Source organism: Balaenoptera acutorostrata, chromosome 15, assembly GCF_949987535.1.
Source record: "Balaenoptera acutorostrata chromosome 15, mBalAcu1.1, whole genome shotgun sequence".
Taxonomy (NCBI): domain Eukaryota; kingdom Metazoa; phylum Chordata; class Mammalia; order Artiodactyla; family Balaenopteridae; genus Balaenoptera; species Balaenoptera acutorostrata.
The window spans coordinates 88558669-88584200 of NC_080078.1; the positions used below are offsets into that span (position 1 = coordinate 88558669).

The 25532-nt window shown below is 61.9% G+C and overlaps 1 protein-coding gene across 3 annotated transcripts in view; it reads right to left on the reverse strand.

Annotated features, from left to right (window-relative positions):
• LAMA5 (laminin subunit alpha 5) overlaps positions 1–25532 on the reverse strand; it is a 53846-nt gene that overhangs the window by 8308 nt on the left and 20006 nt on the right. The window contains exons 7-52 of one of the 3 annotated variants that reach the window (XM_057528298.1): positions 24862–24977; positions 24353–24471; positions 24093–24183; positions 23741–23875; positions 23482–23544; positions 17163–17303; positions 16944–17081; positions 16719–16853; positions 16501–16635; positions 16278–16415; positions 15714–15766; positions 15382–15487; positions 15184–15236; positions 14988–15093; positions 14487–14586; positions 14172–14328; positions 13927–14041; positions 13589–13731; positions 13405–13511; positions 13158–13311; positions 12442–12602; positions 12232–12340; positions 10020–10117; positions 9731–9932; positions 9367–9493; positions 8621–8760; positions 7966–8081; positions 7676–7887; positions 7146–7350; positions 6799–6943; positions 6468–6608; positions 6197–6358; positions 5931–6032; positions 5743–5826; positions 4918–5148; positions 4292–4405; positions 3941–4068; positions 3402–3482; positions 3084–3298; positions 2572–2672; positions 2083–2263; positions 1849–1998; positions 1315–1466; positions 1129–1239; positions 824–935; positions 165–335 (exon numbers count right to left, since the gene is read on the reverse strand). In XM_057528298.1, the coding sequence (XP_057384281.1) occupies positions 165–335; positions 824–935; positions 1129–1239; positions 1315–1466; positions 1849–1998; positions 2083–2263; positions 2572–2672; positions 3084–3298; positions 3402–3482; positions 3941–4068; positions 4292–4405; positions 4918–5148; positions 5743–5826; positions 5931–6032; positions 6197–6358; positions 6468–6608; positions 6799–6943; positions 7146–7350; positions 7676–7887; positions 7966–8081; positions 8621–8760; positions 9367–9493; positions 9731–9932; positions 10020–10117; positions 12232–12340; positions 12442–12602; positions 13158–13311; positions 13405–13511; positions 13589–13731; positions 13927–14041; positions 14172–14328; positions 14487–14586; positions 14988–15093; positions 15184–15236; positions 15382–15487; positions 15714–15766; positions 16278–16415; positions 16501–16635; positions 16719–16853; positions 16944–17081; positions 17163–17303; positions 23482–23544; positions 23741–23875; positions 24093–24183; positions 24353–24471; positions 24862–24977 (6056 nt within the window). Of the gene's footprint in view, positions 1–164; positions 336–823; positions 936–1128; positions 1240–1314; positions 1467–1848; positions 1999–2082; positions 2264–2571; positions 2673–3083; positions 3299–3401; positions 3483–3940; positions 4069–4291; positions 4406–4917; positions 5149–5742; positions 5827–5930; positions 6033–6196; positions 6359–6467; positions 6609–6798; positions 6944–7145; positions 7351–7675; positions 7888–7965; positions 8082–8620; positions 8761–9366; positions 9494–9730; positions 9933–10019; positions 10118–12231; positions 12341–12441; positions 12603–13157; positions 13312–13404; positions 13512–13588; positions 13732–13902; positions 14042–14171; positions 14329–14486; positions 14587–14987; positions 15094–15183; positions 15237–15381; positions 15488–15713; positions 15767–16277; positions 16416–16500; positions 16636–16718; positions 16854–16943; positions 17082–17162; positions 17304–23481; positions 23545–23740; positions 23876–24092; positions 24184–24352; positions 24472–24861; positions 24978–25532 lie in introns of all 3 variants that reach the window. The other 2 variants (XM_057528297.1, XM_057528299.1) reach the window with 2 other exon arrangements.

The following is a 25532-nucleotide window of genomic DNA, read 5'->3' on the forward strand; positions in this document are numbered from 1 at the left end:
ACCCCACGTAGGAACGGTCACTTGGGCAGTGGCTCCTGGTGCCTCCCAGTCCCCACCCAGCCTCCCAAGCTGATGGGACGCCCCTCCAGGCTGACCTCAGCCCGAGCCCCCAGCCGGGTCCTCACCCCTCCCGTCTCCGCCCTGCCAGGGCTGACACCACTCACGTCTCTGGGCCTCCCCCAGCTCGGCCTCAGCGGCTGCCCACAGAACACCCAGGTCACGGGCCCGCATCTCCCGGAGCAGCCGTTCCACCTCGGCCAGTGTCCGGCGCAGCAGCTCACCCGATAGGGCTGAGGCGTTGGCTGGTGACAGGCGGTCCGTCTGGGACTCGAGCGCTGTGTGGGTTTGGGGACCGGGCTGTCAGGGCCCAGGGCTGGCCTGCTGCCCGGGCACACCTCTGCCCACTAGCTTCCGAGCCAGAAACGCCCAGCCGAGCATCTTCAGATAACCCCCATGTAACCGGGCGTGCCCTGGACGGCCCCCAGAGCTCCTGGCTCCAGGCTGCGACTTGCAGGCCTGCCCGGCCCTCTCGCCCACACCCCCTCGCCTCCCAGGGCGCCCCCCACCCAGGTATCCCCACCACTGCCGTCTGCTCAGCCTGTGTGTGGGGAGCACTGGCCTGTCTTACGGGGCCCACCTGCCCTCTCACTCTGGCCACATGGGCCGCCTCTCCCACCTCCCAACCCGGACCCGCTGTTTTCGCGGCTGAGGCCCATCTCCCTGTCTGAACATCCAAACGTGCCAGTTCTTCAAGGCCGAGCCCCCTGGAGGCAGGCCCCTTGCTCTGACTCTCCCCGCCCTGCCCAGGTGGGCCAGCCCCTACCGCTCAGGGCGCGGTCCACAGCCTGGACGGCTGCCAGCAGCGTCTGTGCCCGGCCCAGTGTGGTCTCAGTGCTGCTCAGAAGCTGGCCGGCCTGGGCTCGGGCCCCTGTGGCCTGTGGATGAAGTACCCCATCAGGCCTCGAGCCTGAGCTGAGGGTCAGGGGTGACGCTGGATGGTTTGGGGCCTGGGGAGAGAGGCCTCTTGGGGAGGGGTCTGCTGAAAGGACGAGGTCCCGGGGAAGGGCTTTCCCGGAGGAGGAGCGTTCCAGGGGGTGGGTTCTGGGGCAGGGCTCCCCGAGGGCCTGCCTGGCCATCCAGCTGCCGCACGTCCTGCCCGAGGCTTGAGGTCTGTCGTTCCAGCGCCTCCAGCTGCTGTGCAATCTCATGACGGGGGCCAGGGGGTTTCCGGAGCTGGCTCTGCGGGGAGGGGAAGGTGAGAGCCTGCGACCTGGGAAGGGGAGGCTGGGGGGGCCGGGCCGGGCCGGGCAGTACCTGCAGGTCGGCGATGGAGGCGTTCAGCCTGTGCAGCCGGGCCCAGACCACGGAGCTGGCATTGATGCCACGCAGCTGCTCCCGGATGGCGGGGAGGAGAGCGCCGGCCCGCTCCAGGTCGTCCAGGAGCAGGACCACACAGTGGTCACACACTGTGGGCAGGGGGCAGGTGGGCGTGGGGTGAGGGGTGGGCCTGAGGCCACCAGGGAGTCATGGGGTCGGCGAGCTAGAAGTGGGTCACTAGGGGTCACGGAGATGGAACGGGGTACTGAGCTGGGCTGAGGGTGACGAGGTTAGTGGGTGTCAGAGGTCAGCGTGGGGGTCTCAGGGTCAACAGGAGGACAGCCGTGGGGTCTCTCAGAAAATTGAGAAGGAGAGCTGGGACCAGAGAACTGATCTGGAAGTGGAGGTGAACGTCGGGGTCACCAAGTCAGCACGGGACCGGGACCGGCACCACCCCAGGTGGCGTCGGGAGGGTCGGGGGAGCCGGGTGTGGTCAGGCGGCTGGGGGCAGTGGGGAGGGCAGGGACACACCTTCGCAGTGCACGCCGTGGCCCCCAGGCCCTCCTGGCATGGGCACCTGGTGCTGGTGGCTGCAGGTGTCACAGCGCTCCCCACTGAGCCCCGGGGGGCACGTGCAGTGGCCCGTGTGCACGTCACAGTGGCCGCCCTGGCACTGGCAGCCTGGGGTGGGAGGGGTGGGGTGAGTGGCCGGCTGAGGACCCTGGGGTACTCGCTGCCCCGAGGTGTCCACCGGCCCGCACTCACGCCTGCAGCCCTGCTCAGGGAGCCCCCAGTGGCCAGGGGCACACTCGCGGCACTGGGGACCCCCAGTCCCTGGCCGGCAGTGGCACTGCCCACTCTGGGGGTGGCACTCGGAGCCCTCGGCAGCTGGTCCACAGGCGCATGGGCGGCAGCCCCCGCAGCCCTCAAAGCCGAAGTGTCCTTCCTGGGGGCACAAACTACAGTCAGGGCTCTGCACAGCTCTCAAGACCCAGCTTCCTTCAGCCCTGAGAGCCTGCACCTCCAGCCACGACGTCCTGCCCTTACACCCATACCCCACCCCTCTGGCTCCGAGCCCCGCCCCTACACCAAGGCCCCTGCCCCTACAGCCACAAACCCCCCCCTACACCAAGGCCCCCCCTACAGCCACAAACCCCCCCTACACCAAGACCCCCCTTACAACCACAAAGCCCCGCCCCCACACCGAGGCCCCACCCACAAAATCAAGGCCCCGCCCCATCCAGGCAGCTCTACCTGACAGTGGTCACAGCGCTGACCGGTCACACCCGCTTTGCACAGGCAATGCCCACTGTGGGGGTCACAGGCCTCCGTCCCACACGGGGAGCAGTCACACCCTGCAGAAGGGTGGCTGTGACAGTAGCCCCGGCCCCCACCCCGGCCTCTTCCCTCCCACCCTGGGAAGCCCTCGCTGGGCTCCTACCCCACCCGCATCTCCATCCTGCCCCAAGCGAAGCCCCCAGACCCCCGCTCTTCGTCACCTCCCTGCTCCGCCGAGGTCCAGCCCATGCAGCCGCCTCCCCTGCAGCCTGGGCTCAGCCAGAGGACCTGCCAGAGCCCTCGCGGGGCGCCCTCCCCCAGGAGAGGCCAGAGTCCCCACATGACCCTCAGCCTGGCCGTGGGGTCGCCCGACCGTGAGTCCTGGGGGCCTGGTCGGGTCCACCCTGGCCACGCTGGGCCCGGCCCGGGACACAGCCTGCTCCGGGGGGGACACCCAGAGGCCCCTCAGCCCCGCCCGCCCTGCCTACGGGTGCAGTTGCCGGGCAGCAGGGCGTTGCCGTAGAAGCCGGGGGCGCAGCTCTCGCAGCGGGGCCCGGTGGTGTGGCGCAGGCAGCCGCGGCAGGCGCCCGTCAGGGGGTCGCAGTCGCTGAAGAGCATGTTGGGGTCGCCGTTGCCGCTGCAGTCGCAGGGCTGGCATGAGCTGCCCAGCACCAGGGGGTTCCCAAAGAAGCCCGGTGTGCACCTGGCGGGGCGGGATCAGTGGCTGGTGCTGGCAGGCAACGCAGCGTCCCCGGGGCCACGCACGCAGACCCCGCCCCAGTCAGGCACCCGCCCGCCCAGCTCACCGCTCGCAGGAGGCCCCGGCGTAGCCGGGTTTGCAGAGACACTGGGTGCGGCCACCTCGCAGGATGCAGCCCGTGGCGAAGCTGCAGAGACGGAGGCGGCCGTTACACCCAGCACGCTCCAGGTGAGCACCAGGTAAGGGGGGGTCCCCTCCTCATGTGGCCGTTACAGCCCAGCACGCTCCAGGTGAGCACCAGGTAAGGGGGGGTCCCCTCCTCATGTGGCCGTTACAGCCCAGCACGCTCCAGGTGAGCACCAGGTAAGGGGGGGGTCCCCTCCTCATGTGGCCGTTACAGCCCAGCACGCTCCAGGTGAGCACCAGGTAGGGGGGGTCCCCTCCTCATGTGGCCGTTACAGCCCAGCACGCTCCAGGTGAGCACCAGGTGGGGGGGGGGTCCCCTCCTCATGGGCCCACCCGGATGCCCCGGCCGCCACAGAGGGCAGTGCTGACCCAACCAGGTAGGGGTGGTGGCATTCCATTCCGGGTCTTTAAGGACTTCCAGTCAACGGTCGGGGCCCTGGAGGGGCTGGCCCAGCTTACTTGTTGGAAGGCACAGCCAGGGGGCAAGGGCAGCTGATGCAGGGGGCCGCAGGGTCCTCAGATCCACCGCGCACGAAGCCGGCCTGGCAGCGCTCGCAGTGGTCACCCTCGGTGTTGTGCTGGCAGCCCTGGGGCAGAGGGGACAGATCAGCACCGACGGCGGAGGCCTCGCTTCCCGCCGGCTCCCCCACCCTGACCCTGCAGGACTCTGCCCACTGCCAGCGGGCGCCCCGCCCAGGGCACCTCCCCTCCCCCAGACCTCAGCGTACCCGTAACTACTGACCAAAGGCCCCCTGGCCTTCCCTACTCTGCGCCTCTGGTGGCTGCCTTCCCTTGCGGGGCCCCACTCACCACGCAGACACCCGAGCCAGGCAGGCAGCGGTCTGAGTGGCCGTGGCACTGACAGGGGACGCAGCGACCCAAAAAGAGACCTTTGACATCCCGGTAGTAGCCAGGGGCACATTCCTGGGGGCGGGTGGGCATCAGGGGTCAGGAAAGGAGGTGGGGCCAGCCTGGTATGGGGGCAGGCCGGGGACCATGCTCCTGAGCCTGACCGCTGAAGGCACAAAGTCCAGCCCACAAAGCCACGCAGATGCCTCGGCTCAGGGGACCACCTCCTGTTCTCCTCCAAACACCTCTTCCAAGCGGGCGGAGAGAGGGGAGGAGGGTTCGGTGGATGCTGTCTGGGTAAACCGTGGACGTGGGACACGCTGGGCACTGAACAGATGAAGAGCAGCTGTGTGCACGGGGGGCCGGGCAGGGGGCAGGTGACAGCGGATTAGCACGTGGCCGGCTCAGCCTGTGGCGGGAAGGTCAGCTGCTGGGAGCGTGACACCCAGCTGGCAGGAGGACGGGTGGGGTGAGACGGAGACGGAGGCCAGGCGTGGATGCTCGGGGGAGAGTGGACGTGTGTGCGCGGGGCAGGGTGACCGGCCGGTGGCAGCCCGGTAGCCCGGTGTCTGCCTCCTCCACCTCACCTGGCACGAGTCCCCGCGGTAGTTGGCAGGGCACATGCACAGCTCCACGTTGCTGGCCGGAGGTCCCCCGCCCACCTCGCTGGCCACCTCCAGCGCCACCCTGCGCAGGGAGACGGCCGAGGAGGTCTGTGAGAAGAGGGCGCGGATGTGCAGCTGCTCCAGGCCGGCCAGCACCATCATGAGCTCCTCGCGGGACACGGCGCTGTGGGTCTCCATGTGCCGGAAATTGCCCTGTGCGGCCACGACAGGGCCTCAGTGCGGCCGCCGCAATGGGGTGCAGCAGGAGCCCAGGACAGACCCTCCCGTGGGGGATGGGGACACGCAGGGCACGTGGGGAGGACACGCGGTACAGGTGAGTGATTTCTGATCTGAGAGGCAAAGACTTTAACACACGAAAAGACTAACTGCAAATGAAAAATGAACGACTTGAGTACATCAAATACAAGAACGTCTGTTCATCAGAAAAGATCTTACAGAAAAACACACAGGCTACAAGAGTACAGACTAAGAGAAGACGATCACAGCTCTAAAGCCAGGACACAGGGTGAACATCAAGAATAACACGAAACCCCTTGGAAAGGAAATGGACGAAAGACACAAGCTGGTGGCTTGCAGAGGGAACCCCAGGGCCAGGCGTCGGAGGAGCTGCCCACCCGTCAGGGATCAGGGGTTTGCAAGCCCGCACTCGGCCCAGGAGCACTACCCCCACGGGGGACCAGGAAAGAGGCGTGCTGATGAGGGTCCCGCCCCGTCCTGCTCCGGGACCCTGCTTTCTGACACGGAGAGCAGCCCCTGTAGCCTTGGGGGCCAGAGACGACCGCTCACCTCCACCAGCTGCAGCTCCCCGCGGTGAACGTGGCCGGGTGCCGGGTACACTGGCTCCAGGAACGTGATGCTCATCTGGTTGCCCTGGGGAGGCGTGTGGGCGGATGAGGGCCGGGAATCGGGCTGCCCACGGTCCCGGCTCGGCTGTGCCCGCTGCCCGCCCTTGCCAAGGCCACCCGGGGGGCCACCTGCAGCACCACGTCTGGCCTGCTCTCCGTGGGGATGAACACGTCTCCCCGCTGGGTCTCTGAGTGCAGTTCGTAGTGGAGGGTCCCGCCGTAGGACGACACCTGGAGGCCGGACAGAGGGATGCGACCTGGCCAGACCCCGTCCCCGGGCCCAGAGTCGACGGCAGTGGTTCTAGGCACCCTATCCCTCCCTGGACACCAGCATCCTCACTGCCGGCCCCCCCAGGCCTCCAGGTGCCCTCCCAGGGGCCGATCGGCCTGCTCACCCGGTCCCCCAGGTAGGAGGGCGGGGCCTGCCAGTACAGCTCGGGGAAGGCCTCAGGCACGCGCCGCAGGTCCGCGCGAAGCAGTGTCGCCTCCGCCTGCCGCTCGTGGGGCGCCACCTGCCGGTCTCCACTCAGCAGCGTCCAGCCCTCCATGTCCACGAACTGCAGGGCACGTGGGTGGGTAACACAGGCGCATGCCCTCGCGTATCACAGGGCCCCGTCCTACATCTCAGACCCCCTCCCTGAGTCCCCTCCCGTCCTGCCCGCACACCTCCCGGCGGGCGTAGGCCGAGCTCCGGCAGCGATCCGTGGCCCCGAAGCAGAAGCAGCGGGTGCAGCCTTTGGGGTTGGCGGCGTCCAGGGAGAACGTCCCGAGGCGGCACTGGTCACACCGCGGGCCCTGCACGTTCTCCTGCGGGCAGGAGGGCACGACAGGGCAGGGCGGTCAGCCGTGTGCCCGTGTTGGCTGTCACCCCACAACTGGGCTGACTGGCCCAAAGGTGCCAGGAAGCTCCAACCTCCCAGAGAGAACGAAGGTCTGCTGAGAAGGCAAGACGAGGGATGGGGTGGGGTCGGCAGGTCTGGCCCCGGACCGCCCTCACCTTGCAAGAGCACTGGCCTGTGAGGGGGTCGCATGTTCCAGGTGCAGAGCCTGCTTCGTGGCAGTCGCAGGGACGGCAGCTGGGGAAGCCGTGGAACCCGGGAGCACACGTGTCACAGCGGCGTCCGGCCACGTTGGGTCTGCACCTGCCGTGAGGGTTCAGGAGCTGGCTGGGCCTCTCCTCCACCTGGCCCCTCACACTGACACAAGAGACCAGAGGTGCCCCCCACCAAGGTGGTGCCCCCCTGAGCGCCGGGGACACTGCCAGGGAGTGGGTGGGTTCAGGGTTCACTGGCAGGTGACCCGGGACTGCCCCGAGGCCACGGGGACCCGCACCCTGGTGCTCACCTGCACTGGCCGCTGTCCACATCGCAGGTGGGGTCCATGAGCTCCTGGACGCCAGGCCCCGAGCAGTTACACTCCTCACAGCCGACCAGCGGGTGGCAGCCAAAGGTCTGGGGCTGGCAGACGATGCAGTCGGGCGGGACGGTGCGCGGCGGGCAGATGCACTGGCCCGTGAGCTCGTCACAGAGGCGGCCGCTGCAGTCACAGGCTGTGGGGCGCGTGCACAGGCCCCGGTCAGGGGACCCGACAGCAGACCTGGGGACACTGCATGGGTGGGGGGTGGGGGGCGAGGCCACCCTACCCCCAGCCTGGTTCCACCCAGCTCCGGGCCCCAAGCCCCAGGCAGCTCCTCTGACGTGGCGTCAGCTGGTCAGAACTGCTGTCTAGTCCCCGGAACCTCCTGGACAACCCTGCAAGGCCCGGGCTGTCGCAGACAGGACGCGGCAGGGCTGGTCCACCAGGCTCCAGGACGTGCTCCTGACCACTGTTTCCTGGAGGCACCCCCCAGCGCGCCCGTGGACTGGGGTACTCACGCCTGCAGCTGGGGAAGCCCCAGTAGCCAGTAGCACAGCGGGAGCAGTCACGGCCTATGACGTGGGCGCGGCAGGGACACTGGCCCCCGAAGGGCTCACACGTGGGGCCCGTGGCGCCCACCTCGTGGCAGCTGCACGGCCGAGCCCCGTTGTTATAGAAGAGGGAGAGGGAGGCGGCGGCGTTGCGGCAGAAGGACGACGAGCTGGAGGGGCTGGGGTGAGGGCGGGTGGTGAGGCCAGCTCCCAGCCCGGCCCCTACCCTGCTGCCCCCGGCCCTGAGCCCGGCCCACCTGACGTGGTAACCGTGGGTGGCACACTGGCTGATAAAGTCGTAGGATTTGTCCAGGGGCTCCTCCTGGAAGTAGCTGGGGCTGTAGGCATCTTCGGGGACCACCAGCACGTACTCCTAGAGCATCAAGGCCTGGTCACCTTCCCGCGGGCCCAGCGAAGAGTCCAGGTCGGGGGTGGGTGCCGGAGCCCCCAGGCAGGGGCCAACGCCAGGGCTTCTCTGCCACAGGCCAGGGTCTGGCCGGGCAGCTAAGACAGCGGTGGTGACATCACACCCTGGTCCGGGGCCCCAGCCAGGCTGCCAGGTGCTGGGTCCCTCCCGGGGCCACTCAGAGGGGAGGCCAGCCTCTGTGGCCACACGGAAGCTTGGGGAGTGCGAGGAGGGGCCCAGGCTCCTGGCGCCCCGTCCATCCCTTTTCGCCGGACGCCTCCCTCTCCAGGAAGGCCACTCTGACCAGCAGGGCCCCAGGGAGCTGCTGGGCAACATCTTGGCTCTTGGACCCCTCAGGAGCCTCTCGTGACGGGCCTGGAGGTCCCCAGAGGCTGCCGCCCCAGGCACCTAGCTTGGGGTTGGGCCGCGGCAAGCAGGGTACACACTGGCAGAGCGACCAATAGCGGTACGACGGGTGGAGGACGGCTACCAGCCCGAGGACTCACCAGCCAGAGCCAGCGGCCCTCGGGCACACGCACGGTCACAGCGAGCTCACTGTCGGTCACGTCCAGGACGGCCCGGCCCTCACACACCACCAGGGCACGGCAGCCGTAGGCGTGCGGGCAGAAGCTGGCATTGGCGTGGCCTGGAGGTGAGGAAAGGCAGGTCAGTGCCCCCAGCACACGCACAGCACCCCGCCCCACAGCCTCACGGCCTCACCCCGGGCTTGGGACACTCCTGGAGTCACCAGGGAGGAGAGGATCCCAATGGCAGCACCCACCACCGAGGACCACGCATCCCTGAACAAGACACGCGTGTGTGACCCGCCCAGAGACCCACGTGGCTGGGCCCACGTGTGCTACGTGAATCGGCCGTGGTCACACACGAGGCCCCACGAGGCGCAGGTCCCCGGGCTCGTCAGAGCAGAATGAAATAGACGTGCGTGGGCCCGGGTCCCACAGCGAGCCCTCGATCACCTGAGCGCAGGACGGGGTGAACTTTGAGTCACAACACAGATGTGAGGGGCAGGGCCTGCCACCCACAGTGGGCCCTGGGGCACCTCATGTGAGAGCTGAGGGCAGGATGGGGCACATGGCCCCGTCACAGCCAGGCAGCGGGCACCGAGCCATGGCCCCTGTGAGCTGTGGACCCAGCACGCGCCCCATCCACTTCACGTGTGGTATCACGCGACGGGCCGTGTGGACGAGACCCCCGAGAGCCTCCTCGCCCCGGGGTCCACCCCTCCGCTTACCCTGCCAGACACGACCCCCGTTGATGAGGACCTCCACAGCGAAGGCGGGGTGGGCCGGCTGGTAGCCGTGCAGCAGGAAGGCATAGCGGCCCAGGGTGGGCACGTGGGTGGTGAAGACCACGGTGCCCTGCGCCGGGGGGAGCGGCTCCGGTGAGTGGGCAGAGATGCAGGGGTACCAGGGGCTGCAAGTCCCGCCCCAGCCCTCCCGGCCCCCCCGCCGGCCCCGGCCCCTCCCGGCCCCTCCCGGCCCCCCCCGCCCCCCAGCCCTTCCCAGCCCCGGCCCCTCCAGGCCCCTCCCGGCCCCCCCCCGCCCCCGGCCCCTCCCGGCCCCTCCAGGCCCCCCCCGGCCCCCCCCGGCCCGCACCTGGGGGTGGCGCAGCAGGGTAGGCCCCACGTCGGGGTCTGCAGCGGTTGGGGGCCGGGGCTGGGGCCCGGGCGGGGGCGCGTCTGGCGTGAGCTCCCGAGAGCGGGTCAGCGGGAGGCCGGGCGGCAGCGGCAGCACCTGGCAGTCCCTGAGCACCACAGGCTGCGGCGGCTTCGGGAAGCGGGAGGGCAGGCAGGCGGCACTGGGGGGTGGGGAACACAGGGGTGAGTCCCCGAGTCCCGGCCACCGCCCGGCCGCTGCTCTGGGCTCCCGCCCCCGGCCCCGCTACCTGCTGGGGCTGAAGGCGCCGTGACTGCTGATGCAGCGGACGCGGGGCTCCACGAACTCTGAGCTGAAGGTCTCCGCGGGCACCAGGGTGACACTGTGCTGCAGGCAGGGGACAGGTGTGGGTGTGGCGGCAGGAGCGGCCCATCCACACCCAGGCCGGTCCTGCTCTCTGCACCGAGCCCCTGACCCCCACTCCGCCTGCCTCTCCTCCGGCTGCACAGACCCCAGCCCTCGGCTGTGGATTCTGGGCCTGGAGCACCTCCCCGAGGCCACTCCTCCTCCCACTGCACTCCACCGCCGTCTGTGGTCATAGGGCCGGGGAGCCGGCACAGGCAGGCGCTCAGCGAGCGGGGGCTCGTGAGCAGGCATCTCTGTCCTGTACCGTCTACCACGGCGAAGAAACGTGTGTGACGGATATGGTAAAACATGATATCTCAGGGTGTCTGGAAAAACCCGACAGTGAAGACAGAATACCGCGTGACCATAGCGACAGCTCCATCCTTCCTTGCCATGGTGTCGGCCAAAGAGGCAGCGCAAAGGAACACCTGTGTGACTCCAATTATAGAAAGTTCCGGAACAGGCAAACTAGGCAGTGCTGTCAGTGTCTGGAGGCGGTTACCCCGGTGGGGGGGGGGGGCTGAGTGGCGTCGGAGGTGGGGCCATGTTGCTTCCTGGCCTGGGTACTGGGCTGTGGGTACAGCTCCATGGAGAGTCTAAAGTGTCCCGGCCGACGACTACAGCGCTGCATGTGCATGAGGACAGAACCGCGGGGGTTGCGACGTCGAAAAATTAGGAGGAAGCAACGTAGTGTGCGTTACTTAGCAACGTGGAAGAAACGGACTGACTCCGGAAAGCAGAATGAGAAGATGCGCAGATGGGGCATGCGATTACGCTTTGTTGTTGCAAGTCTGTTTTCAATATTTGACGCTTTCATAAAAATATGTGCGTATGATACTCTGATAAAACTTTTAAAGGCCTAGGGAAACGTAACAGTGAGACTAGGTAATACTCTGATGAGAACAACGTCATCCATTCTGCCACTTTTTTTTTTTTTTTTTTAAATATTTTGTCCTTTTTTTAAAAAATTTATTTATTTATTTATTTATTTATGGCTGTGTTGGGTCTTCGTTTCTGTGCGAGGGCTCTCTCCAGTTGTGGCAAGCGGGGGCCACTCTTCATCGCGGTGCGCGGGCCTCTCACTATCGTGGCCTCTCGCTGTGGAGCACAGGCTCCAGACGCGCAGGCTCAGTAATTGTGGCTCACGGGCCCAGTTGCTCCGCGGCACGTGGGATCCTCCCAGACCAGGGCTAGAACCCGTGTGTCCTGCATTGGCAGGAAGACTCTCAACCCCTGCGCCACCAGGGAAGCCCTCTACCACTTATTGAATAAACACGTATGCTTGGTTCTGGGCATCAAACTAACGATTAATGTTGCCCAGAATGTTTAGCCTTGGGATTTAATTTTCAACTCTGTGAAGTTGACACAGAAGTAAGCTACAGGCTTCCCTGGTGGCGCAGTGGTTAAGAATCCACCTGCCAATGCAGGGGTCATGGGTTTGATCCCTGGTCCGGGAAGATCCCACATGCCGCAGAGCAACTAAGCCTGTGCGCCACAACTACTGAAGCCCGCGTGCCTAGAGCCCGTGCTCCACAACAAGAGAAGCCACCGCAATGAGAAGCCCGTGCACCGCAACAAACAGTAGCCCCCGCTCGCCACAACTAGAGAAAGCCCACGTGCAGCAACGAAGACCCAATACAGCCAAAAATAAATAAACTAATTAATTAATTAAAAAAAAAAAAAAAAAAAAGAAGCAAGTTACCACAACGATAGTGAATCCCAAGCTTCAGAACCCACGCTGTGTGGACCCCTTCCTAACTCGGGTCCACAAGGTGTTGTGTTTTTGTAAATTATACCAAAAAGCAGCCTTTCGTTAAGATTGTTCTTCCTACTCCGCCTCCAGCGCATCACAGCCCCCTTAGGTGACCGTGAGCATTATTTATAAACAAATTTACACTTCATACCCACAGGGAACAAACCCTGCAGGAGGAGGGTTCTGGAAGAACCTCCACCCGATGTGAGCTGAAGATGGCACTGGTGATGGGTACCCAGGCTCATCACATTCTTCTACTCTTTCATGTGTTTACAATCTTCGCAAAGACCTAACCCCACAGTGGGGTCCTGGGGCCCGTGCAGGTGGGGGGTCGGGGCCTTACCAGGAAGAATCGTGCCTGCTCGGCCGTGAGCCGGACGCTGGCCTCCGTGTCCAGGCGGAAGACCGTCAGATGGTGCTGGGCATCCAGGGCGGTGCCCCGGCACAGGGTGCTGGGGGACGGGCAGGGGTGGTCAGTGGGCAGGGCAGCCCTGGAGCCCGGAGCCCTCCACCGGCCCCCCAGGCGTGAATCCTCTCCCCACTCCCCAGACACCTGTATGAGCAGGGGTGGAGGGTGAGCGCCCCCTGCTGGGGGGCCCGCCAGGGGGTGTGCACGGCCACGCCCACCTCCTGGCGGGCGTCCTCATTAGCGTACTCCACCACCAGGGCATAGGGGCCTGGCTGCGTCACTGCCACCTGAAGCTGGACGTCCACCTGGGGGGACAGGGCGAGGTGAGGCCCCCGCCCCAGCGCCCCACCTAGAGAACAGGCCACTCCTGAACACGGCGCTTCCCATCCCCTCCCCGCACAGCCTCGTCCCCCACCTCAGGGCCTGTGTGCCCGCCGTCCCTGCTGCCTGGGGCACTCCCGCGGCCACTCGGCTTCCAACCTCCGCTCGCTCCGAGCCCCCCCTGCCCACCCGTGGCCCGCCAGCTTCATCACTGTAGAGTGTCCGGTGCCCGAAGTGAACCAGCGACCTGCCACCTCCTCACAATAAGCTGGAGGGCTGGGCCATCCGTACCCCGTGTACGGATGAGGCCCTGAGGCACCGACTCCCAAGGTCAGAGCCCCAGAAGGCAGCAGGTGCTGCCCGAGCTGGCAGGCTGGCCTTGAGCACCCAGCTGTGCCGCCCATGCTCTGCCCGCCATCACTCTTGCCCTGCGCCTGGGTCCTGTCACTGCAACGTGGACTCCCCCTCCCCCCAGGCCATGGGCACGTCTCCCCAAGTCTTGACCCCGCCCACCCCCATAGGGTCCCGGGGACACGCACATCTGCGCCCTGGCAGGCGACCAGCAGCGGGTGAGCGGGGCTGAGCTGCTCCATGGGGCAGGGCCGGGGTAAGCTGTTGCCGTGGCGACACAGGGCCTCAGGCCCAGCGGCGGAGGGGAAGCCGTCCAGGGGCAGGTGGGTGTAGAGGAGGCAGCTGGGGGGGGCGCACAGTCTGGTCAGCACGGGGCAGGCGGCCTGAGCACAGCGAGGGTCAGGCCCGCCCCTTCCCCCACCGGCCGGCCCTCACTGGTCCCCGGAGCGCTGCGCGTCGGGCCGGAACGTGCAGGGCTCGGTCACCCGCAGCTGCAGGAGGGCCGCCTCGTAGTAGGCGCTGGGCAGGAGAGCCACGTAGTCCTGGGGGGCGGGGGGGGAGGTTAGGTGCCGTGGCCCCCGCCCCGCGCCCTGCCCCAGCCCGCTCAGCCCCGCCTCACCAGGAGCACCCCCTCGGCCTCCACGAGCAGGGCCCAGGCGCCGGGGTTCAGCACGAAGGGCTCCCCGAAGCCCCTCTGGGGCACGGTGACGAAGGCAGGCTCCGTGCTGGGTGGGAAGGCCACGGGCTGGCTCTGCTCTGTGCCTGGGGGCGGGGACGGCAAGCCTCCTGGACGCAGCATGGCCACCCAGGCCGCGCCTCCCCCAGGGCCAGCGGGAAGGGCCGGGCCTCCCACCCACGTGCGGGGACGAGGTGGGGCTGGCTGGGGCGAGGCGTGAGTGGGGCGGGGCCCAGGGGGTAGCCCCCCGCACTCACAGTTGGCGCAGGTGGCAAACTTGCCCTGGTCGCGCACGGAGACCCGCCCGCTCACGCTCGCGGGCCCGCGGTTGACGTATCGGAAGACCAGTCGGAAGAGGTCAGGGGAGGCCACGTTCAGCCTTGCCACGATCCTGGGCTGCGGTGGGTACGGGTGGGCATGGAAAGTCGGGGCTGCTCCTCCCTGGCTATTCCCGGCCCGGCCCTGCCACCTCAGGGGCCTGCCCACCCGCTCCGCCGGCCCCAGAATGGGGCAGCACCGCACCCACCTGGATGGGTGTCATCTGCGCGTAGCCCCTCCAGCTGAAGCTCTCGAACTCGAGAGGGTTGAAGCCGAAGCGCACGGCGTGGCCCTCGGGCGTGGCCGCCTCCTCCAGCTCCAGGCGCAGCTGGTGCAGGTCGGGAAGGTAGTGGTCCTGCGCCGGCCTGGCCACGGCAGGGCCGGTCAGGGCAGCTGGCATCCGGTCTGGGCAGGGCGGGCACTGGCCCTGCCCGCTCACCAGGGTCCCCAGGGAGAAAGCCCGGGGGACAAGCTGCCGCCCCAGCCCCCTGCCCGCCCACCCAGCCGGGGCGGGGGCACCCACTTGCTGCAGGTGGGGCCCTGGGTGCTGGGGCGGCACAGGCAGGCGCCTGTCCTCGGCTCACAGCCCTGTCCCAGAGCTCCGCCAACGTCGCACCGGCAGCCTGCGGCAGGAGGGAGCGAGTCAATGCGGCCCGGCCCCCACCCGGCCTCAGTGCTCCACCCACCCTCTGCCAAGAGCGGCTCGGCTGGGAGGCCGCCTCACCTCCCCCAGGGGCTGCCTGGGTCCCTGGACAACAGAGGCTCTGAGTCCAAGGGGCAAGGGCCCTGGGATCGGTCAGTGACGCCTGCCGCCAGGGGCAAGGGATGGAGGGGAGGAGCACCGAGGGGTGAAACCTGCCTCCTCACTCCCACGCCCAGCACAGGTCTGGCCGGGCACCTAGAAGCAGCTTGGCAAGTGCCATGCCGTGCCCAGGCCCTGGCTGGGTCCCTGCCCCATCCGTCCCTCTCTGGGCCTCAGCATCCCCCGGGATGTGGTCCGAGGACCGCGTAAGCAGCCGCTTACCACGGCAGCCGAAGTAGTCGGCCTGGTCCAGCCCGAAGAAGCCGTCCTTGCAGGCCGCGCAGGTGTGGCCGCACACGTGGGGCTTGCAGAAGCACTGGCCGTTGCCCTGGGGGCCGAGGGAGAAGGTGGGACCAGGGAGGGGAGGGTCCCTACGTGCGGCTCCCACAGCCCCTGATGTCTGGGCCCTCAGACTCACCGGCTGGCACTCAGCAGCTCCACCCACTGTGCCCCTGGGGTCACAGCTGCAGCCTGGGGGAGGGGCAGAGTGGGCCTGAGAGCAGAGCAGGGGGCAGGAGGCCCTGCACTCCATCCCCGCGCCGGCTCTGTGGAGCCAGCCCTCCCCCTCCCCAGGGGTCTCCCCCAGCACCCCGACACCCACTCCGGGCAGACTCACGGGTGCAGCCCTCAGGGTTGCTAGGACTCAGTCCCCAGAACCCAGGTTTACAGCGATCGCAGCTCGGCCCCTCCACGTGAGCCCGGCACCTACAGGGGATGTGTGCCTGGGAAAGGATGAGACTGAGGGTCAGAGTGGGTCCCTGCCCTCCTACCCGCAAACCCTCAACCCTGGAGCCCTGTCCCATCTCTGGCATGACCCTGCAATGAGGACAGAGGAGCGGCCAGGCGAACAAATGGACTCTGAGGTTGCCATGGCAACCGAGCAGCTGAGGAAGTGATGGTCCCTCTGGAAGCGATGGCCTCGGCCCCAGAGGGCTGACCTGGGCTCACCTCAGGAAGATCATGATCGGCTGGGGCCAGGCCAGCAGGGTGGCAGGAGCCAGCTGTGGAGAGATGCCCAGGCCGCCGTCATTACTCGGTCACTGACCCTGACGGCCAAGGGCTTCCCCAGGCCTGGCCAGGACCCGAGGCTCCATGGGAGCCAACATACATGCCTCCCACACGTGTGAACAGGCAAGAAACCACGTGTGCCTACATGCCCTGGTCCCCCACCACACAGCACGTGATTATGAACACGCAATGAGCACACACAACAGGCACACACGTGTGAACAGTCATGTGAGCACACATGCACAAAGCACGTGAACAAGCATGAACCGACACACAGCACATGACCACATGCGAGTAAACAGGCACATCCAAGAACCATGTGGAGACATGTGTGGACATTCACAGCACGTGAACGCACATGCACAACACACGGACACTCATGTGAACGCAGCACATGAACCATATGAACACACGCGAGCGCACACAGAGCACAGGGACGGTCACGGGAACACGCAGCACATGACACGCACAGCACCCAACACACACACACGGCGCCAGCCTCACCGTCGCAGTAGGGGAAGTTGTAGGCGCCGGGCGCACATGCGTCACAGCGCAGCCCCGTCACTCGGGGTCGGCAGCTGCACTGCCCGCTGTGGGGGTCGCAAGCTGTGTGCAGGGAGCCTTCGGGGGAGCAGTGGCAGGCTGGGGGAGGGGGCAGGAGAGCGGGGTGTGAGCACACGGTGGGCCCACGCCCTCCCCCGCCCCCCCCTCCCGCCAGGGCACTCACGGGCACAGTCGGGGAAGCCGTGGAAGCCTGGGCTGCACTCCTGGCAGGTGGCACCCGCGTAGCTGGGGTGGCAGCGGCACACCCCGCCCGCCCCACACAGCTGGTCCAGGGCACCCCGGGGGTCGCAGGCGCAGGCTACAGAGGACTCGGGGTCAGGCCCTGGGGGCCTGCGGGTGGCCCTCCCACCCCGCCCGGGGCCCCTGAGGCCCTCTGCTCACCGTGGCACTCGGGGTAGCTGTGGTGGCCCGGGCGGCAGCGGTCACAGTGGGGGCCGTCAAACTCGGGTCGGCACGGGCAGCGGCCAGCGTCATCGCAGCCCTCGGGCAGGGTCCCCGTGGGGCTGCAGCCGCACACTGCGGGGCCGAGAGGCGCACGGGGTCCTGAGCCAGGCCGGCCGGGACCCCGGCCCCCCTCCCACCCCCCACCGGGGGCGCTGCGCTCACGCTGGCAGAGGGGGAAGTGGAAGTAGCCAGGGGCACAGCGGTCGCACGCCGCCCCCTCGAATCCCGTCCGGCACGTGCACTGGCCCGAGTCGCGGTCACAGGTTCCGTCCACTACGCCGGGGCTGGAGCACTGACAGGCTGCAGGGAGGAGGTGGTCACAGAGGGGCTGGGCTCCTGGGACCCACGAGGGGACGGGGACGGGGACGGGGACGGACTCACGCTGGCAGCCCGGGCCGTAGAAGCCCGGTGCGCAGAGCTCACAGTGCGTGCCCTGGAAGCTGGGTTTGCACACGCAGCGCCCCACCCGTGGGTCCTTCCGGCAGGCGTTGCCCTGGGTCCCGGCGGCGCTGCAGTCACAGTCTGTGGGGGGGTGGGGGGGGAGGAGTCTCAGAGGCCCCGTGGACCCCAGCCACCCACCCTCCCCCCCCAAAAAAAACCTCCCTTCTCCACAAAACTCCTTTCCTTACACTTGACACTGCACTCATGCAAAACAAAAAAGACTAAAAATCCCAACAAGGGAAAGCTGATGTTTTGGGAAAACAGTGGCATGTGGTGAAATCAGGACCACTACACGTAATTAGTTGTGCATAATGTAGCAACCAAGTCAACTGCAGGCATTGACTCAACCAGAGGAAATGCAAAAAAATCATAACAAGGTGAAAAGAAAATTCTACTCTTTATAAATAATTCTGGGGATTAGGAATAAGAAAGAAAAAGTGTGCTAAATGTCTTAACTGATGCACAAAAAGGGGGTAATACTATTTAATTTTTGTTACTGACATGGAATAATGGTTCAGTATTTGTCAAAGCATAAGGGTAACCTTGGGCCAGACCAGAAGACAGAAACAGAACTTGCAAACCCTTGGAGAAGAAAACACAAACCAACCACCACACGTTTTGTTGGTAAATCCAGCAAAAGTCGGGAAAGGAAAAATTTAAGCAGAATGTGAGAAATGATACAACTGGGGCAGCTGTGAGCCCAAACTGACACAGTCCCTCGGCCAGGCCACATCTCCTCTCACGAGATAAACCCAAAGGCATCGGCTGGACTCTTGAAGGAGAACCCAGTCATGTCCTTCTGAAAGAATGCACCTTGAACCAAGGATTTGGACAGGAAACAAAGAGCTTCCAGAAGGGAGAGTGGGTGGCACAGACACAGAGAAGGGGAGCATGGAGCGCGGTGAGCCCAAGGCACAAGCATTCACGGAGACAAAGAGGGACGTTGTTGTGTTGAGAAAAAGGACCTGCCCCAAGAGATGCAGCATGCGCAAAGCTCGAAGAGCAGGATACATATGGTCCAGGGGGTGCTGAAAACTAAAACTATTGTAATTGGGAGGAGAATTTGGCAAAACCATTGTCATAGAAAAACTGAATACACTATTCCCAGAATGTGACAAAAATTAACAGCAGAGTGGGTTTGGACTTGCCTGGTGGCGCAGCAGTTAAGAATCCACCTGCCAGTGCAGGGGACATGGGTTCAATCCCTGGTCTGGGAAGACCCCACATGCCGCGAAGCAACTGAGCCCATGCGCCACAACTACTGAGCCTGCGCTCTAGAGCCCGAGTGCTGAAACTACTGAGCCTGCGTGCTGCAACCACTGAAACCCGTGCGCCTAGAGCCTGTGCTCCGCAACGAGAAGCCACCGCAGCGAGAGAGAAGCCCACGCACCACAACGAAGAGAAGCCCACATGCTGCAACTAGAGAAAGCCTATGCGCAGCAATGAAGACCCAATGCCGCCAAAAATAAATACATAAAATTTTAAAAAATAATAGTTAAAAATAAATAAATAAAATCTGACCATGATGCAGTAAAACTAGGACTGAACCATCAAAAAAAGGATGGAATGGAAACGTAACCACCTGAAATGACAAACGCTGTTCTAAACAACTCGGATCAAAAGGAAAATGATGCTAACACTATATATGGAATCTAAGGGAAAAAAAAAAAAAAAAAGGTCATGAAGAACCTAGTGGCAAGACGGGAATAAAGACACAGACCTACTAGAGAATGGACTTGAGGATATGGGGAGGGGGAGGGGTAAGATGTGACAGGGTGAGAGAGTGGCATGGACATATATACACTACCAAATGTAAAATAGATAGCTAGTGGGAAGCAGCCGCATAGCACAGGGAGATCAGCTCGGTGCTTTGTGACCACCTAGAGGGGTGGGATAGGGAGGGTAGGAAGGAGGGAGACGCAAGAGATATGGGAACATGTATATGTATAACTGATTCACTTTGTTATAAAGCAGAAACTAACACACCATTGTAAAGCAATTATACTCCAATAAAGATGTTAAAAAAAAATGAAAATGAAAACTGAAATGATACACTGTTTAGCAAGGAACAGCTGTGAGAACCCAGCATATCAACCCTATGGGACAGCTAGCCAAAGCTACACTCTGAAGCAAATTTATAGCTTTAACCCAGGGTTTCTCAACCTTGGCACCAGTAACATTCTGGCCTGGATAACTCTTTATTGTGTGGATGGGGGCTGTCCTGTGCACTGTAGGATATTTAGCACGATCCCTGGCCCCCACCCACTAGGTGACAGTGGCATCCCCCAGTTATAACAACCAAAGAAGTCTCCAGACATTTTCCTGCAGAATAAAATCACCCCTGATTGAGAGAAAACCCTTTAAACCTTTTGTGGATAATTAAGAGAGACTAAAAATAATAATTAATTCAAGAAGCTATAAAAATAATAAATCAAAAAAATGTACAGAAAGACAAATACTGTATGATCTCACTTATATGTAGAATCTTAAACCCCCCGCCTCCCCTCCCAAAAAACACACACACACACAATCGAGTTCATGGATATAGAAAACAGATTGGTAGTTGCCAGAGGTGGGGATTGGGGGTTTGGTGAAATGGGTGAAGGGTGTCAAAAGGTGCAAACTTCCAGGTATAAAATAAACAAGTCATGGCAATGTAATGTACAGCATGGCGGCAGTAATTAATAATAATGTGCTGCATAATTCAAAGTTGCTAAGAGATTAGATCTTCAAAGTACTCATCATGAGAAAAAAATGGTAATTATGTGTGGTGACAGATGTTAACTAGACTTTCTGTGGTGATCATTTCACAATATATAAAAATACCAAATCGTGGTGTTATATACCTGGAACTAATATAATAACGTATGCCAGTTATACTGCAATGAATAAAAGAAAGAAAGATGGTTTTAGTTCAAAATTTTCTATATTAGGACTTCCCTGATGGCGCAGTGGTTAAGAATCCACCTGCCAATGCAGGGGACACGGCTTGCAGCCCTGGTCCGGGAAGATCCCACATGCTGCAGAGCGACTAAGCCCATGCACCACAACTACTGAGCCTGTGCCCTCGAGCCCGCGAGCCACAACTACTAAGCCCGCTCACCTAGAGCCCGTGCTCTGCAATAAGAGAAGCCACCACAATGAGAAGCCCGCACACCACAACGCAGAGTAGCCCCCACTCGCCGCAACTAGAGAAAGCCCGCACACAGCAACAAAGACCTAACACAGCCAAAAAATAAATTAATTAAAAAAAAAAATCTTAAAAAAAATTTTTTTTTTCCATCAATAAGCTGCACTTTGAGAACACCAATAAACTCAACAAACTTCTGTTAGGTGTAATAAAGGTAGGAAAGAAAAGAAAAAAGAAAATAAAAATAGACAAAATGAATGAAAGGATATTTAAAAATCATGTACAGAATATCATGCATAACTTTATGCCAATACCTTTTAAAATCCAAATGACAAACAATTTGCTAAGAAAATATGAATAGTCAAAACTGATTTACAATGACATAGAAAATAAACACACATAATAAAAGAAAAGAAAACCATTATCTAAGCTCTCCATGGGAAAACAGGTATCAGGACCAGATGGTTTTTTAAGTAACTTCTAACAAGCTTTTAAGAAATTGATAATTCCTGTGATTTTTAAAAAAATAAATAAATTTATTTATTTGTTTATTTTTGGCTGCACTGTGTCTTCGTTGCTGCACGCAGGCTTTCTCTAGTTGCAGCGAGAGGGGGCTCTTCTTTGTTGTGGTGCATGGGCTTCTCATCGTGGTGGCTTCTCTTGTTGCAGAGCACGGGCTCTTGGCGCATGGGCTTCAGTAGTTGTGGCACGCGGGCTCAGTAGTTGTGGCTCGCGGGCTCTAGAGCGCAGACTCAGTAGTTGTGGCGCACGGGATTAGTTGCTCCGCAGCATGTGGGCTCTTCCCGGACCAGGGCTCGAACCCGTGTCCCCTGCATTGGCAGGCTGATTCTTAACCACTGCGCCACCAGGGGAGCCCGATAATTCCTGTGATTTTTAAACTGCTCTGGAGCAGAACAAAGTCTGGATTGTTTTTCAAGTATTCTACAAGATGAATTACAAAACCAAAACAAGATAGTACCAAAAAAACAACAAGAAGGCTTTCACCCAGCCTCACTCACGAATATAGACACAAAATGTTTATGTTCAATGCTGGCTCCACAGTAGGAAGGATATTAGTAGAATTCATCCTACAGTTCACAGATTAAAAGTGAAATGCCGCACCAGCACAATTACCGAGTGCTCACCAAGGGCCAGTGGAGAAAGGAGGGATTTTCAACAGTTTATACCAGGGATTGGCAAACTTCAGTCCAAGGCGCCTGTGCATGGTTTATAAAGTTTTATTGGAACACGGCCACGCCCATTCACTTGCACACGTTCCATGGCCACTTCCAAGCTGCAACATACAACAGCAGAGCTGAAGCTTTGCAACAGGGAACACACGTCCCTCTAAGTCTAAAACATTTACTGTCCGGCCCTTTTCAGAAAAAATCTGCTGACCCCTGGTTTACCCCATGATTAAAAACTAAACATTTAAACGTCAAAAAGAAAACCGCCAAAGAACCAAGAGATATGTGAATAGTTGGGTTTAGGGACCTCCACTGAGATATGACTGAGTCAGACACCAGACGAACCAGGTCAACAGATTCGCGTGAAAAAAACAGGAAAGGCGGGGCTTCCCTGGTGGCGCAGTGGTTGAGAGTCTGCCTGCTAATGCAGGGGACACGGGTTCAAGCCCTGGTCTGGGAAGATCCCACATGCCGCGGAGCAACTGGGCCCGTGAGCCACAACTACTGAGCCTGCGCATCTGGAGCTTGGGCTCTGCATCAAGAGAGGCCACGACAGTGAGAGGCCTGTGCACCGCGATGAAGAGTGGCCCCCACTCGCCACAACTAGAGAAAGCCCTCGCACAGAAACGAAGACCCAACACAGCCGAAAGTAAATAAATAAATTAATTAAAAAAAAAAAACATTAAAAAAAAACAGGAAGGGCAAATTACCCACTGGGAGAAAAGCACATGACGCATGAGGAACACATAATATAGTTAATACAGAAAGATCTCATAGCAGCAAACAAGTGAAAAGAAAACTAAGCCACAACCTCGGATGGGAAATTCACAAGTGAAAGCAACAGGAGTCAAGAAACGCAAGAGAAGATTCAACCTTGGACCTCCCTGGCGGTCCAGCGGTTAAGACTCTGTGCTTCCACTGCAGGGGGTGCGGGTTTGGTCCCTGGTTGGGGAAGTTCTCTACATGCCGTGTGGTGCGGCCGAAAAAAAATATATATATAAATAAATAAACAAAATATATTCCTAAGTAAATACTTACCTGTTTAAAAAGAAAGGAAGATTCAACCTTGCAAACGAGGCAAAGAAACACAGCTAAAACCAAGGAAATACCAAATGCCATCTGATCTAAGACACAACCAATTATAGGACACACCACTATTTTGTGCTGCTGTGAAAGGAAAACGCCGGCCAATTAGACATCAATAAGCCGTCAACTGAAAGGCGCATGCCAATTCCAGGAAAACCGAAAAGGGGGAAAGTGAACCAATGAGAAGATTTCTGCGATAATGAATGTTGCCCTGTAGTGACAGCAACGCCTAACACACGTGACACGGCCATTGCCATTCCACCCGGTAGACGATTTTATGTCAGGAGAGCGGTTTGGCAACCTGCAGCCAAGAATGTCCCTGAACATGCATGTCTAGTGACCCAGAGCCTTCTTCTAGGAAAGTGTGCTACAGAAGTAGTTAAGAATTCATGGAAAGCTTTAGCTGCAAGGAGGTTTACTGTAGTGTTATTTTTATAAAATCTGGAAAGAACCTAAATTTCCAAGAATTGAGAGCAGGTTAAGCAAGAGCTACATCTGTCTGCACAACGCAGAACACGAAATGATGTGTTTACAGGATGGTGTGGGTGGAAAACGCAATTACACAACAGCGGGCACAGCGCACATGGATGTTTATAAAAACAGCACGCACACAGAGGGAGGAGGGGTTGTTCGCAGGAGGTGCAATTCTGCACAACTCTCTTCTTTAGCTTTCTGCTCACCTATGTTTTTGAAGGTTTTCTAGCATAAATACGTAACATTTGCACAAAATTAAAAGAACCCAAGACATGGTGAACAAAACGGAAATACCCGCTCTCTGTGGGCCTGGGTGTGGCCCCTCCTGCCCCACAGCTCCAGTGGGGCCCAGGCCAGGATGGCGACCTCGGGGGACACTTACTCACAATCTGTCCGGCCGGTAGCACCTGCTCCCCCGTGTCATTGTGAGAGAAGGAGGGCACCGCTGAGGAAGGAGGCAGCAAGTGTCAGCCAGGCTGGCTCAGTGCCCAGCCACCCGTGTCTCTCGGCATCACCGGAGGTACGGGCAGGACGAAAGAGTCCCCCCTGGGGTCCCCCGCCCCCCGCCCTGGCCCCAAGCCCAGCAGGCAGGGATGCTCAGGGCCTCAGGGCCTGCCCCCACCCCCAGGCCGCGCCCTCACGGTGGCAACGCGGGAAGCCGCTGAAGCCTTCGGCACACGCATCGCATCGCGCCCCCGTGAAGTTCGGCCGGCAGTAGCAGCGGCCCGTCAGGTCCTCGCACGTCCCGTCCGTGAAGTCCGACTCGCAGTCACAGCCTGGGCGGGGGCGGGAAGTCAGGGGAACCCAAGTCCAGGGCTTGTGGGCCCCGCGAAGGGGCAGCGTCTGCCTCCCCAGCCTGGGAGGTGGGACGAGAGCCGGGGCCTCCCAGAGCCGCGAAGGCCCCAGGACGCCCCGACCTGGGCAGACCCTGCTCCTGGACACCCCTTGGAATGCCCCCACCCAGGCCACCCCACCCGGGCCGCCCCCACTCACGGCGGCAGGCGTGGGGTGAGTCGAGCGGGTGGTCTGGGGAGCGGTAGAAGCCGGGCAGGCACTGCTCGCAGTTGATGCCGGTGGTGTGATGCTGCATTGGGGCAGGGCCGCGGAGTCCAGGGGCAGCCCCGTCCCCAGCCCCAGGGACCCGACCACACCCTGAGCCCCACACCTGACCTCGCACGGTCCCGCCCACCCGAGGGACCTGGGTCTCCGGAGCCCCCGTCCCCACCGCCGGCCTGGCAGCAGCCCCGGCCCACCTGGCAATCGATGCACACGCCCCCGCCCCGGTAGACACGGTCCTGGTTCTGGCTGGCGTTGCTCCGGTCCACCTCGGGGTCGTAGTAGCAGTCGTGGGCGTGGCTATGGCAGTTGCAGGCTGGAGAGCGGGGGCTCAGCTGTCAGGCGGCCTCCGTGACCCCGCCCGACTGGGACCCCTGGGGCATGTCCCGCAAGCCATGGGCGACCCCAAACGTGGCCTGGCTCAGGGGACAGAACGTGCCACGCTGCCCGTGTGCCAACAGCACGCGTGTGAGCGTGTTTAAGCGTGTGAATGCGCGAGCCCTGTACGTATTGTTAGCACACATGCACACATACACGTGTGTGCAAGCACATGCACGTATACCTGAGTATCGAGAGTGTACATGTGTGAACGTGAGTACGTGTGTGCATGTGAGCATTCTGTGTGGGCGTCAGCACGTGCATGCAAGAGCCTGTGTGAACGTGTGCGCATGTGAGCGCACATGTGAGCACACGCGGGGGCACTCACACTGGCACTCGTTGGCGCTGTCTGTGGTTGCCGGCTTCCACGGCTGCTGGTTGAAGCCGGGGCAGCAGCGGTCACAGGAGTTCCCACACGTGTTGTGCTGGCAGGCGCACTGCAGCCTGTGGGGGGCACGCGGGCACGGAAAGCACTCAGACCCACCGTGGACCCACAGGGACACGAGAAAGGCGGGGCTGTGCAGGGCCTTCACGGAGGGTGGGAGCTGGGGCAGGGTGTTGAGTGGTCAGCGCAGGTGGCCCCTGTCCGCAGGTCAGCCTGGAGCCCTGGGCCCTTCAGGATTTAGCTATGCCCTCTCCACCACGGCGAGGACCCAAGGCCAAGTCTACGGCTTTCCTGGGCCAGCTCTGAGACCCAGGTCTCGCTCAGCAGGTGGCCCTGGGCTCAGCCAGACGCCCCCATGTATCCAGGGCACCTGCCCAGGAGCAAGTGGCCAAGAACGGCTTCCTCTTCCAGCCAGGGGTGGACACCAGTCAGAGAGCTGGAATCCTGCCTGCTGTCCTGGAGAGCAGCTCCCGGTGGCTCAGTGGGCGGGGGGACGGCTGGCCGCAGCTGAGGGCCGAGGTTGCAGCCACCTACTGCACAGAACCCCATCTCCGGCACACACCTCCACAGCTCAGCCAGGGGCGAGCAGGAACCACTGCCCCGTCCCCGGGCCG